Source organism: Ylistrum balloti, unplaced genomic scaffold, assembly GCF_031769215.1.
Source record: "Ylistrum balloti isolate Yb309-2 unplaced genomic scaffold, AGI_CSIRO_Ybal_v1 Utg370504, whole genome shotgun sequence".
In the NCBI taxonomy this organism is placed as follows: Eukaryota; Metazoa; Mollusca; class Bivalvia; order Pectinida; family Pectinidae; genus Ylistrum; species Ylistrum balloti.
Genome location: NW_026782326.1, coordinates 642,797 through 655,764, shown reverse-complemented (window position 1 = coordinate 655,764; position 12,968 = coordinate 642,797). Strand labels below are relative to the sequence as shown.

The 12,968-nt window shown below is 36.9% G+C and overlaps 1 protein-coding gene across 3 annotated transcripts in view; it reads left to right on the top strand.

Moving 5' to 3' along the window:
* Positions 1-12,968, top strand: part of LOC132555567 (GATOR complex protein Iml1-like) — a 75,086-nt gene that overhangs the window by 59,784 nt on the left and 2,334 nt on the right. For all 3 annotated transcript variants that reach the window (XM_060219918.1, XM_060219919.1, XM_060219917.1), the window contains 9 exons: positions 255-337; positions 1,479-1,590; positions 3,908-3,990; positions 4,241-4,312; positions 6,576-6,708; positions 8,965-9,073; positions 9,474-9,689; positions 10,721-10,884; positions 11,435-11,603. In XM_060219918.1, the coding sequence (XP_060075901.1) occupies positions 255-337; positions 1,479-1,590; positions 3,908-3,990; positions 4,241-4,312; positions 6,576-6,708; positions 8,965-9,073; positions 9,474-9,689; positions 10,721-10,884; positions 11,435-11,603 (1,141 nt within the window). The remainder of the gene's footprint in view (positions 1-254; positions 338-1,478; positions 1,591-3,907; positions 3,991-4,240; positions 4,313-6,575; positions 6,709-8,964; positions 9,074-9,473; positions 9,690-10,720; positions 10,885-11,434; positions 11,604-12,968) is intronic.

Genomic DNA, 12,968 nt, shown 5'->3' with positions numbered 1-12,968 from the left:
ATTCTGTAAATGATGGGAGGATGTTTTATATAAATAAGACAGGATAGGAATCTAAGTCTTTGTGTAAATAATTCTGTAAATGATGGGAGGATGTTTTATATAAATAAGACAGGATAGGAATCTAAGTCTTTGTGTAAATAATTCTGTAAATGATGGGAGGATGTTTTATATAAATAAGACAGGATAGGAATCTAAGTCTTTGTGTCTGTGAAAAGAAAAGACAAATTCAACATTGTTTGTTATGTTGTTGACAGTCACTGAAGTTCTGGAGGAGTCGTTTCCTTATCATGCCCTGTAACAACCCGGCTACAAAAAAAATCATTGATGGTCATCCAAGGTCAGTAGCTGACAATATTTATATAAGTACTACCTTGCATTCTGAATCTCCTGTCTTCATTATCCAGTCACATTAATCCTAATCATTTATGTTATGTCCCCGTTATCCAGACTCCTTAATCCAGTCCTCATTAATCTGGTGTCCCTGTTATCCAGACTCCTTAATCCAGTCCTCATTAATCTGGTGTCCCTGTTATCCAGACTCCTTAATCCAGTCCTCATTAATCTGGTGTCCCCGTTATCCAGACTCCTTAATCCAGTCCTCATTAATCTGGTGTCCCTGTTATCCAGACTCCTTAATCCAGTCCTCATTAATCTGGTGTCTCTGTTATCCAGACTCCTTAATCCAGTCCTCATTAATCTGGTGTCCCCGTTATCCAGACTCCTTAATCCAGTCCTCATTAATCTGGTGTCCCCGTTATCCAGACTCCTTAATCCAGTCCTCATTAATCTGGTGTCCCTGTTATCCAGACTCCTTAATCCAGTCCTCATTAATCTGGTGTCTCTGTTATCCAGACTCCTTAATCCAGTCCTCATTAATCTGGTGTCCCTGTTATCCAGACTCCTTAATCCAGTCCTCATTAATCTGGTGTCCCCGTTATCCAGACTCCTTAATCCAGTCCTCATTAATCTGGTGTCCCCGTTATCCAGACTCCTTAATCCAGTCCTCATTAATCTAGTGTCCCTGTTATCCAGACTCCTTAATCTAGTCCTCATTAATCTGGTGTCCCATTCATTCATTCATTCATGATGTAAAAATTGACCTTTGAATGTGTCATGCCTATAAGGACTTAACTTCTGGGTCCATATTTGAGATCCCAACTTGATCACTATATAAACTCTTACTGGGCTTTGAAAGAGAAAGACAGACATGATATAAGAATTTATTTATTGATCTTGCCCTACCAAAGAGGTTAAGTGACTGGAAATATTTGAAATATCAAACCTACAGGAAAACAATTCCATTGCTGGGCTTGAAGTTCCAGGTAAGCAATACAGGCTCTATGTGCCTCTTGTCTTATTACCCAGTCTTGTCAATCCAGATGCCACTAATTGTATAATATATAAATGATGTATCACGTACATAGAACAGGTACATGTAACATTACTTCTTTAAGGAATTGATTTTCTGTACCTGACAGATGTGATATATATGAAGAAAAAACAATGGTGGAGTACCAGAACTTGGTACACGGATTTGTACGCATGATTGAGATCCTGAACCGATTGAAGAGGACAGCCAAAAGGTCAAAGGTCAGTAATTTGTTGGTAATGCCTCACAATACTTATACACATAGATACATCATGGCCTGGGGGCGAGAGGGGAGGGGGGTAATTATGAATAAGTACAGATTCTATTTTATCATACTATTAGATCATACTAGATAGGAGATTTACATGACTTGTATATATTTACATGTATTATTAAAGTATTCATCACTAGAAAGTGATTAGAGGTGCATCAGTTCTATAAATAAATAACTCATGTGTTTACAATAACAAGAAAGCATGCAGTAGTATTCTTTGTGATTTTGAAAAGATTGTTAAATTCTCTAAAGTTAAAAGCATACAAAATATTCTTAATACTGGTATTCCATTGTGCATTGAGATCATTGTCTTAATCACATATCTACAGAAAGGGTCATTGTCTTAATCACATATCTACAGCCAGGGTCTTACACATGTAGATATATTCAATGTATGTTGAGGTCATTGTCTTAATCACATATCTACAGCCAGGGTCTTACACATGTAGATATATTCAATGTATGTTGAGGTCATTGTCTTAATCACATATCTACAGCCAGGGTCTTACACATGTAGATATATTCAATGTATGTTGAGGTCATTGTCTTAATCACATATCTACAGCCAGGGTCTTACACATGTAGATATATTCAATGTATGTTGAGGTCATTGTCTTAATCACATATCTACAGCCAGGGTCTTACACATGTAGATATATTCAATGTATGTTGAGGTCATTGTCTTAATCACATATCTACAGCCAGGGTCTTACACATGTAGATATATTCAATGTATGTTGAGGTCATTGTCTTAATCACATATCTACAGCCAGGGTCTTACACATGTAGATATATTCAATGTATGTTGAGGTCATTGTCTTAATCACATATCTACAGCCAGGGTCTTACACATGTAGATATATTCAATGTATGTTGAGGTCATTGTCTTAATCACATATCTACAGCCAGGGTCTTACACATGTAGATATATTCAATGTATGTTGAGGTCATTGTCTTAATCACATATCTACAGCCAGGGTCTTACACATGTAGATATACTCAATGTATGTTGAGGTCATTGTCTTAATCACATATCTACAGCCAGGGTCTTACACATGTAGATATACTCAATGTATGTTGAGCTCATTGTTTTAATCACATATCTACAGCCTGGGTCTTACACATGTAGATATATTCCAATGTATGTTGAGGTCATTGTCTTAATCACATATCAACAGCCAGGGTCTTACACATGTAGATATATTCAATGTATGTTGAGGTCATTGTCTTAATCACATATCTACAGCCAGGGTCTTACACATGTAGATATACTCAATGTATGTTGAGGTCATTGTCTTAATCACATATCTACAGCCAGGGTCTTACACATGTAGATATACTCAATGTATGGTGAGCTCATTGTCTTAATCACATATCTACAGCCAGGGTCTTACACATGTAGATATATTCAATGTATGTTGAGGTCATTGTCTTAATCACATATCTACAGCCAGGGTCTTACACATGTAGATATATTCAATGTATGTTGAGGTCATTGTCTTAATCACATATCTACAGCCAGGGTCTTACACATGTAGATATATTCAATGTATGTTGAGGTCATTGTCAATCACATATCTACAGCCAGGGTCTTACACATGTAGATATACTCAATGTATGTTGAGGTCATTGTCTTAATCACATATCTACAGCCAGGGTCTTACACATGTAGATATACTCAATGTATGTTGAGGTCATTGTCTTAATCACATATCTACAGCCAGGGTCTTACACATAATATACTCAATGTATGTTGAGGTCATTGTCTTAATCACATATCTACAGCCAGGGTCTTACACATGTAGATATACTCAATGTATGTTGAGGTCATTGTCTTAATCACATATCTACAGCCAGGGTCTTACACATGTAGATATACTCAATGTATGGTGAGCTCATTGTCTTAATCACATATCTACAGCCAGGGTCGTACACATGTAGATATATTCAGTGTATGGTGAGCTCATTGTCTTAATCACATATCTACAGCCAGGGTCGTACACATGTAGATATACTCAATGTATGTTGAGCTCATTGTTGTAATTTCTATTATGTATTGACATCTATGATCCTTGTCTTTTGGTATAAATGTGACAAGTGTAGACCTGGTATTTATAGTGCTTTTATCATCATAAATTTGAGTTTTAACTTCAAACTATCCACAATATTAATAAATTAACTTGTTGAAGTTTTAGATAACTTTTATTTTATTTTGAAAAAGTAATTTTTTTGAGAAAATCCATATGGTATTCCAATAATTCCAGCTGTCGGGAGATTCCTCAGTAAGTGGTACTGCCTCAGAGTCCAGTAAAACCGTCCCAGCCCCAGGGGGAGAAGCAAACTCACGGTAGGTCACAATCACTAGCTAAAAATACAAAGAGACATTATAGTGTCATAACGTCAATTTCTATAAAGGTCAAAGGCCACACTTTAGCACTTTCCTGATAAAAAGATCAGGAAGTGTGTGGTTTATCTGTGCAAGTCTCAGCTCGCTTCATTTGGAATATAAAACTAACCATTTATGCTTAATATAGTGTACATTGAAAAAACAAACAAATTTACTTGCTATGGTCACCTAATACAAATTTGTATTCCAGACCCAAAGATGTGGACACCCTGACGCCTGGTTCTCCTCCAACCAAACTAATCGAAGCCATGTTAGACACTCAGTAAGTCACTACAATACTACACATCTAGATTGTAATCACTTTCATTGATTGGTTCTGTGAGGGGGATATTGTTATTATTGGTGTGGGGTGGTGGTGGTACTCCTTTATATAATGTTGTGGTGCTAGGTTTCTGTGAGAGGGATATTGTTATTATTGGTGTGAGGTGGTGGTGGTGGTACTCCTTTATATAATGTTGTGGTGCTAGGTTTCTGTGAGGGGGATATTGTTATTATTGGTGTGGGGTGGTGGTGGTACTCCTTTATATAATGTTGTGGTGCTAGGTTTCTGTGAGGGGGATATTGTTATTATTGGTGTGGGGTGGTGGTACTCCTTTATGTAATGTTGTGGTGCTAGGTTTCTGTGAGAGGGATATTGTTATTATTGGTGTGGGGTGGTGGTGATGGTACTCCTTTATATAATGTTGTGGTGCTAGGTTTCTTTGAGGGGGATATTGTTATTATTGGTGTTGGGTGGTGGTGGTACACCTTTATATACCGTAAATTTGCGGGTATAGTGCGCACTCGGGTATAGTGCGCAGGTACTTTTTTTTTTTCTACTGAAAGATTAATTGATTACTGGTTACCGCGATGAAACAGTTGTGTTTTGATCCATTGATAATTAGGAAACCACAATCATCGTGACACTAACATATTTAATTACCTTATGTAAACAAATTCACACAGGTACCTGACTTAACAAGCATGAAAGGCTTGGCTAATTGGATAATTAACGGTTCTTAACAGGTAACAAACACGTTGAGTATGAGGAGATTGATGACACCCGGCTTCGGCTGAACGCGTACTATTGCTCAGAAAACGATGTTGTTTTAACTGTCTGAAAAGTTTCAATCATAACTTGTCCCCACATTTGTACCTACCGCGGTATCCGAAGGTACTTAATTATAGATTGTTTACACCGACTTCGACATGGGGAAACTGCGAACACCATTTGACTACGCCGAGAGACTTGAGTTTCGTGCCGCCGGTCGCCACTTCGACATTCCAGAGTGAAATATCAAGGCACGGAAGAAAGAAAATACTGTCTAAAGTCCCAACCACTGACCAGTAGGGCTGACATAGGTGCGACAGCGAAACACCCAGAGATGGAGAGAGAGCTGTTCAACTTTGTATGCGATCGCCGATATCCCGGCATCGCTTCCAGTACAACAGAACTGCGCGTGTGGGCCATGCAGATCAAGAGAGGTCATGGGGTCACCAACTTTGGGCATCGGTGGGATGGGCTGTCCGATTTATGAACAGAACGAAAATCGCCTAAAAACTTCCGGATTCATTGAATTCCACAGATACGTCATCAAAATGTGGTAGAAATTCAGACACTACTATAGCCCCGACCAATAGTAAGACCGTCACTATTCGAACGACGGGAAACGAAAAAAAATTAGATTCATCGTAATGCTAGCGTGAATGGCAGATGATTAAAACATTCGGAATTTATTTTATCTTATGTTATCTTTTTGTTGTTTTTATCTCCAAACTATCATATAAGACCGACTACTTTTACATATAACTATGTGAAGGGAGGTAATCCAATATGGCGGACGCAGAACTCGGGAATGATAACCCAAAGAGTGGCATGTTCCTGCGTATAATGCGCACCCCCTTTTTGACACGACAGTTTTAGCTTGAAAAAGTGTGCACTATACTCGAAAATTTACGGTAATGTTGTGGTGCTAGGTTTCTGTGAGGGGGATATTGTTATTATTGGTGAGGGGTGGTGGTGGTGGTACTCCTTTATATAATGTTGTGGTGCTAGGTTTCTGTGAGGGGGATATTGTTATTATTGGTGTGGGGTGGTGGTGGTGGTACTCCTTTATATAATGTTGTGGTGCTAGGTTTCTGTGAGAGGGATATTGTTATTATTGGTGTGGGGTGGTGGTGGTGGTACTCCTTTATATAATGTTGTGGTGCTAGATTAAAATCAGTCTTAGACTGAAGGAGAAGGTGATCTATTTTATTCACTTTCCATAAACATCTGGTAACATCATTTCATTATGACATTGGTAATAAAACTGCTATTCATTCCGTCATCATCAAATTCTACGCCTGATCACTTTCTTGTTTGCATAGGAGCTGTGGCATTTGTGTCAAAATTTGTATCCATGAACTGCTTCAATCTACGAAAATTAAAGTACAGTAATATTATGTATCAGAACATGTCTAGTAGCTGATGTTTTATTCACTAAGGTTATTCCTATAACTGAATACCTCTCTATGACAGAACGATACCAATTTTCCCCTTATAGATTTGGTCTGCCGTTCCTCAGTAAACAGCCAGGTTTACCTAGTAACTGTTTCATCGCAGAGGAGGCAGTCACATGGTGTATACAGAACATCCAGGGTGTGGAGATAACAAGTCAAGCTGTCAACCTCCTACAGGTAAACATTATTGTACCTTTACAGGTAAACATCATTGTACCTTTACAGGTAAACATTATTGTACCTTTACAGGTAAACATCATTGTACCTTTACAGGTAAACATTATTGTACCTTTACAGGTAAACATCATTGTACCTTTACAGGTAAACATCATTGTACCTTTACAGGTAAACATTATTGTACCTTTACAGGTAAACATTATTGTACCTTTACAGGTAAACATTATTGTCCCTTTACAGGTAAACATCATTATGCCTTTACAGGTAAACATTATTGTCCCTTTACAGGTAAACATCATTGTACCTTTACAGGTAAACATTATTGTACCTTTACAGGTAAACATTGTTGTACCTTTACAGGTAAACATTATTGTACCTTTACAGGTAAACATTGTTGTACCTTTACAGGTAAACATTGTTGTACCTTTACAGGTAAACATTATTGTACCTTTACAGGTAAACATTATTGTACCTTTACAGGCAAATATGATGATACCTTTACAGATAAACATTATTGTACCTTTACAGGTAAACATTATTGTACCTTTACAGGTAAACATTATTGTACCTTTACAGGTAAACATTATTGTACCTTTACAGGTAAACATCATTGTACCTTTACAGGTAAACATCATTGTACCTTTACAGGTAAACATTATTGTACCTTTACAGGTAAATATGATGATACCTTTACAGGTAAACATTATTGTACAGATAAACCTTTACAGGTAAACATTGTACCTTTACAGGTAAACCTTTACAGGTAAATATTGTTGTACCTGTACAGGTAAACATTGTTGTACCTTTACAGGTAAATATTGTTGTACCTTTACAGGTAAACATTATTGTACCTATACAGATAAACATTATTGTACCTTTACAGGTAAACTTTATTGTGCCTTTACAGGTGAACTTTATACTACTTTACAGGTAAACATTATTGTACCTTAACAGGTCAATATTATGTTACCTTTACAGGTAAACATTATTGTCCCTTTACAGGTAAACATCATTGTGCCTTTACAGGTAAACGTTGTTGTACCTTTACAGGTAAACATTATTGTACCTTTACAGGTAAACATTGTTGTACCTTTACAGGTAAATATTACCTTGTGTACCTGTACAGGTAAACATTATTGTACCTTTACAGGTAAACATTATTGTACCTTTACAGGTAAACATTATTGTACCTTTACAGGTAAACATTGTTGTACCTTTACAGGTAAATATTGTTGTACCTGTACAGGCAAATATGAGGATACCTTTACAGGTAAACATTATTGTACCTTTACAGGTAAACATTGTTGTACCTTTACAGGTAAACATTATTGTACCTTTACAGGTAAACATTGTTGTACCTTTACAGGTAAACATTATTGTACCTTTACAGGTAAACATCATTGTACCTTTACAGGTAAACATTATTGTACCTGTACAGGTAAACATTATTGTACCTTTACAGGTAAACATTATTGTACCTTTACAGGTAAACATTATTGTACCTATACAGATAAACATTTTTGTACCTGTACAGGTAAACTTTATTGTACCTTTACAGGTAAACATTATTGTACCTGTACAGGTAAACATCATTGTACCTTTACAGGTAAACATTATTGTACATTAACAGGTAAACATTATTGTACCTTTACAGGTAAACATCATTGTACCTTTACAGGTAAACATTATTGTACCTTTACAGGCAAATATGATGATACCTTTACAGGTAAACATTATTGTACCTATACAGATAAACATTATTGTACCTGTACAGGTAAACATTATTGTACCTGTACAGGTAAACATTATTGTACCTGTACAGGTAAACATTATTGTACCTGTACAGGTAAACATTATTGTACCTGTACAGGTAAACATTATTGTACCTGTACAGGTAAACATTATTGTACCTGTACAGGTAAACATTATTGTACCTTTACAGGTAAACATTATTGTACCTGTACAGGTAAACATTATTGTACCTGTACAGGTAAACATTATTGTACCTGTACAGGTAAACATTATCCTACCTTATACATATTTTCACTGTGATCCTGTTATACTACTTGAAATGTTGCAATAATTTCACTTTCTGTATTTCGTTTATTGCATTTGCACAAGTTCATTAATAAATTATCACACACTAAAATCTGATGTTGACAAATATATATGTTTACAGTATGTTTTTGGAGATCTTGAATAGTAGAACAAAATGAATGATATCATACACTGATGTTGATAATTGATCTATGACAGGGACTTGTGCAGGACAAGCTAATACTGCATGCCTCCTGGAATCCCAACCACAAGTTTGTTCATGGGTTCTACTTCTACTGTATCCCACAGGTCAAGGACAAGGGGAAAGGTCAGTAATGGGGTCAATTGAAATACTAATAAGACATGATTTCAGTTAATACTGGTACTTAGAGATATATAAACTATCCTTTTCCTATGTCATAAATCTTCTTTTCAAACCAAAGTGTATTATGGATCTGTAATCTGTAAGGGAGATAACTAGAAGTTGACACCAGTAGGTGTTTATATCTGAGGAACATACAACAAACTGTTATGATAGGTATTAATTGAACAATTGTTCGAAAGATTTAACAGGTTAAAGGATCCTAAACAATTTTTACGTTTTAAATCTCTTTTGATAATGCTACATATTTGGTAGTATATACACACAACCATTCTAGAGGTTCTATTCATGTTTTTATAAATGTCTTACCAAACACCCAGTAAAACATCCACAAATATTTACCTAGATATTGAGCAGCAGCCAGCAAACCCCTTGTTCCAAAGGAATTTTTTTGAGGTGACTTTCTTACCAGTGGATGAACAAGACAGTCAGTGTCAGCCATCGTCACACCTCAATGATCCCAATAGGTCGCGATCCCTCTCCTCTATCAACCCTGCCACAGATGACTGGAGAATGGAGATGAGTATGGACACAGACATTATGAAGTGGGGGCAACAGTCTGGTCAGTACACACAGAAATGTTCACTAGGTCTGGTCAGTACACACAAGAAATGTTCACTAGGTCTGGTCAGTTCACACAAGAAATGTTCACTAGGTCTGGTCAGTACACACAAGAAATGTTCACTAGGTCTGGTCAGTACACACAGAAATGTTCACTAGGTCTGGTCAGTACACACAAGATATGTTCACTAGGTCTGGTCAGTTCACACAAGAAATGTTCACTAGGTCTGGTCAGTGCACACAAGACATGTTCACTAGGTCTGGTCAGTACACACAAGAAATGTTCACTAGGTCTGGTCAGTACACACAAGAAATGTTCACTAGGTCTGGTCAGTGCACACAAGAAATGTTCACTAAGTCTGGTCAGTACACACAAGATATGTTCATTAGGTCTGGTCAGTACACACAAGAAATGTTCACTAGGTCTGGTCAGTTCACACAAGACATGCTCATTAGGTCTGGTCAGTTCACACAAGAAATGTTCACTAGGTCTGGTCAGTGCACACAAGAAATGTTCACTAAGTCTGGTCAGTACACACAAGATATGTTCATTAGGTCTGGTCAGTACACACAAGAAATGTTCACTAGGTCTGGTCAGTTCACACAAGAAATGTTCACTAGGTCTGGTCAGTACACACAAGAAATGTTCACTAGGTCTGGTCAGTTCACACAAGAAATGTTCACTAGGTCTGGTCAGTACACACAAGAAATGTTCACTAGGTCTGGTCAGTACACACAAGACATGTTCACTAGGTCTGGTCAGTACACACAAGACATGCTCATTAAGGCAAACAATTGTTCTTGAACCTGATTCTTTTTATAGACACAGTTTGATATTATTGTATTTGAGAGCAATAAAAAGCCAACAGTTCAGTAAACATGTTTCTACTCACTACTCATTTTGTTTAGTTTCTAATCAACACAATATCAGCTTTCATTAGGACACATTCTAATGCTTTGCATTATAAGTACATCACTTGAAACTAGTTATATATTTATAATGGAAAATTGTATTAATGTTGAATTTTACAGCAACACTCCTCCACAAATTTGTCACCATTGATGTGGATGTATTAGACAAGAGTGACCGACCGGAGTGGGCTACGGTACGATACCACTCATACTATAGCCCTGCCTGTGCTTTCCAGCTACAGATTCAGTGGATGGTGGCAACAGGCAGTATCCTTGGTGAACTGGTATGTATGTCAGAATACCATTGACAATAGTCACTCTCGCTGGTGAACTGGTGTGTATGTCAGAATACCATTGACAACAGTAGTCTGGTGTGTATGTCAGAATACCATTGACAACAGTCTCGCTGGTGAACTGGTGTGTATGTCAGAATACCATTGACAATAGTCACTCTCGCTGGTGAACTGGTGTGTATGTCAGAATACCATTGACAACAGTCACTCTCGCTGGTGAACTGGTGTGTATGTCAGAATACCATTGACAATAGTCACTCTCGCTGGTGAACTGGTGTGTATGTCAGAATACCATTGACAATAGTCACTCTCGCTGGTGAACTGGTGTGTATGTCAGAATACCATTGACAACAGTCTCTCTCTTTGTGGTCAAACTCATCCCTCTGGTACTAATTTCTGTGATAGTGGAGATATAACCATTAACAACAGTCTCTCTCTTTGTGGTCTAACTCATCCCTCTGATACTTATTTGTGTGATAGTGGTGATGTAACCACTGACAACAGTTCCAGAACCCTATACCCATCAACTTTCCTACCACAGGTGTATAGCTGGGCCAGGAAGATGAGCAGTTGTGGATTTCACATGATACCTGTACCTGTGGACCCCTTCGCTCTGCCATCTGCCCCAGACTCGGACTCCCTCCGTGGACCCATATTTGTACCTCTTGACATCGACTGTTTGTCAGAAGGGGGAACAAGCATCACAAAAGGTTTGTGTTAGAATTATCTACCTCATCACTTAAAGACAGTAATATTGTAATAGGAAGATATGGGTAATGTGTTTCTGCTGCATGTATTGTTACACCTTCTAACACAAGTATTGTTACACCTTCTAACACAAGTTTTGTTACACCTTCTAACACAAGTATTGTTACACCTTCTAACACAAGTTTTGTTACACCTTCTAACACAAGTATTGTTACACCTTCTAACACAAGTATTGTTACACCTTCTAACACAAGTATTGTTACACCTTCTAACACAAGTATTGTTACACCTTCTAACACAAGTATTGTTACACCTTCTAACACATGTATTGTTACACCTTCTAACACAAGTATTGTTACACCTTCTAACACATGTATTGTAAAGTATTGTTACACCTTCTAACACAAGTATTGTTACACCTTCTAACACATGTATTGTTACACCTTCTAACACAAGTATTGTTACACCTTCTAACACAAGTATTGTTACACCTTCTAACACAAGTTTTGTTACACCTTCTAACACAAGTATTGTTACACCTTCTAACACAAGTATTGTTACACCTTCTAACACAAGTATTGTTACACCTTCTAACACAAGTTTTGTTACACCTTCTAACACATGTATTGTAAAGTATTGTTACACCTTCTAACACAAGTATTGTTACACCTTCTAACACAAGTATTGTTACACCTTCTAACACAAGTATTGTTACATCTTCTAACACAAGTTTTGTTACACCTTCTAACACATGTATTGTTACACCTTCTAACACAAGTATTGTTACACCTTCTAACACATGTATTGTAAAGTATTGTTACACCTTCTAACACATGTATTGTTACACCTTCTAACACAAGTATTGTTACACCTTCTAACACAAGTATTGTTACATCTTCTAACACAAGTTTTGTTACACCTTCTAACACATGTATTGTTACACCTTCTAACACAAGTATTGTTACACCTTCTAACACATGTATTGTAAAGTATTGTAAAGTATTGTTACACCTTCTAACACATGTATTGTAAAGTATTGTTACACCTTCTAACACATGTATTGTAAAGTATTGTTACACCTTCTAACACATGTATTGTAAAGTATTGTTACACCTTCTAACACAAGTATTGTTACACCTTCTAACACAAGTTTTGTTACACCTTCTAACACAAGTTTTGTTACACCTTCTAACACAAGTATTGTTACATCTTCTAACACAAGTATTGTTATACCTACTACCACATCTAATGTTCTCATATTCTCACATTTTGAATTTCATCATTTTTCAATCGGAAGTAAATATTTTGTCGTGGTCATGATTAAAATCTTTATGACTGAAGTGCTTGTTATTATGGTCATTTTAAGA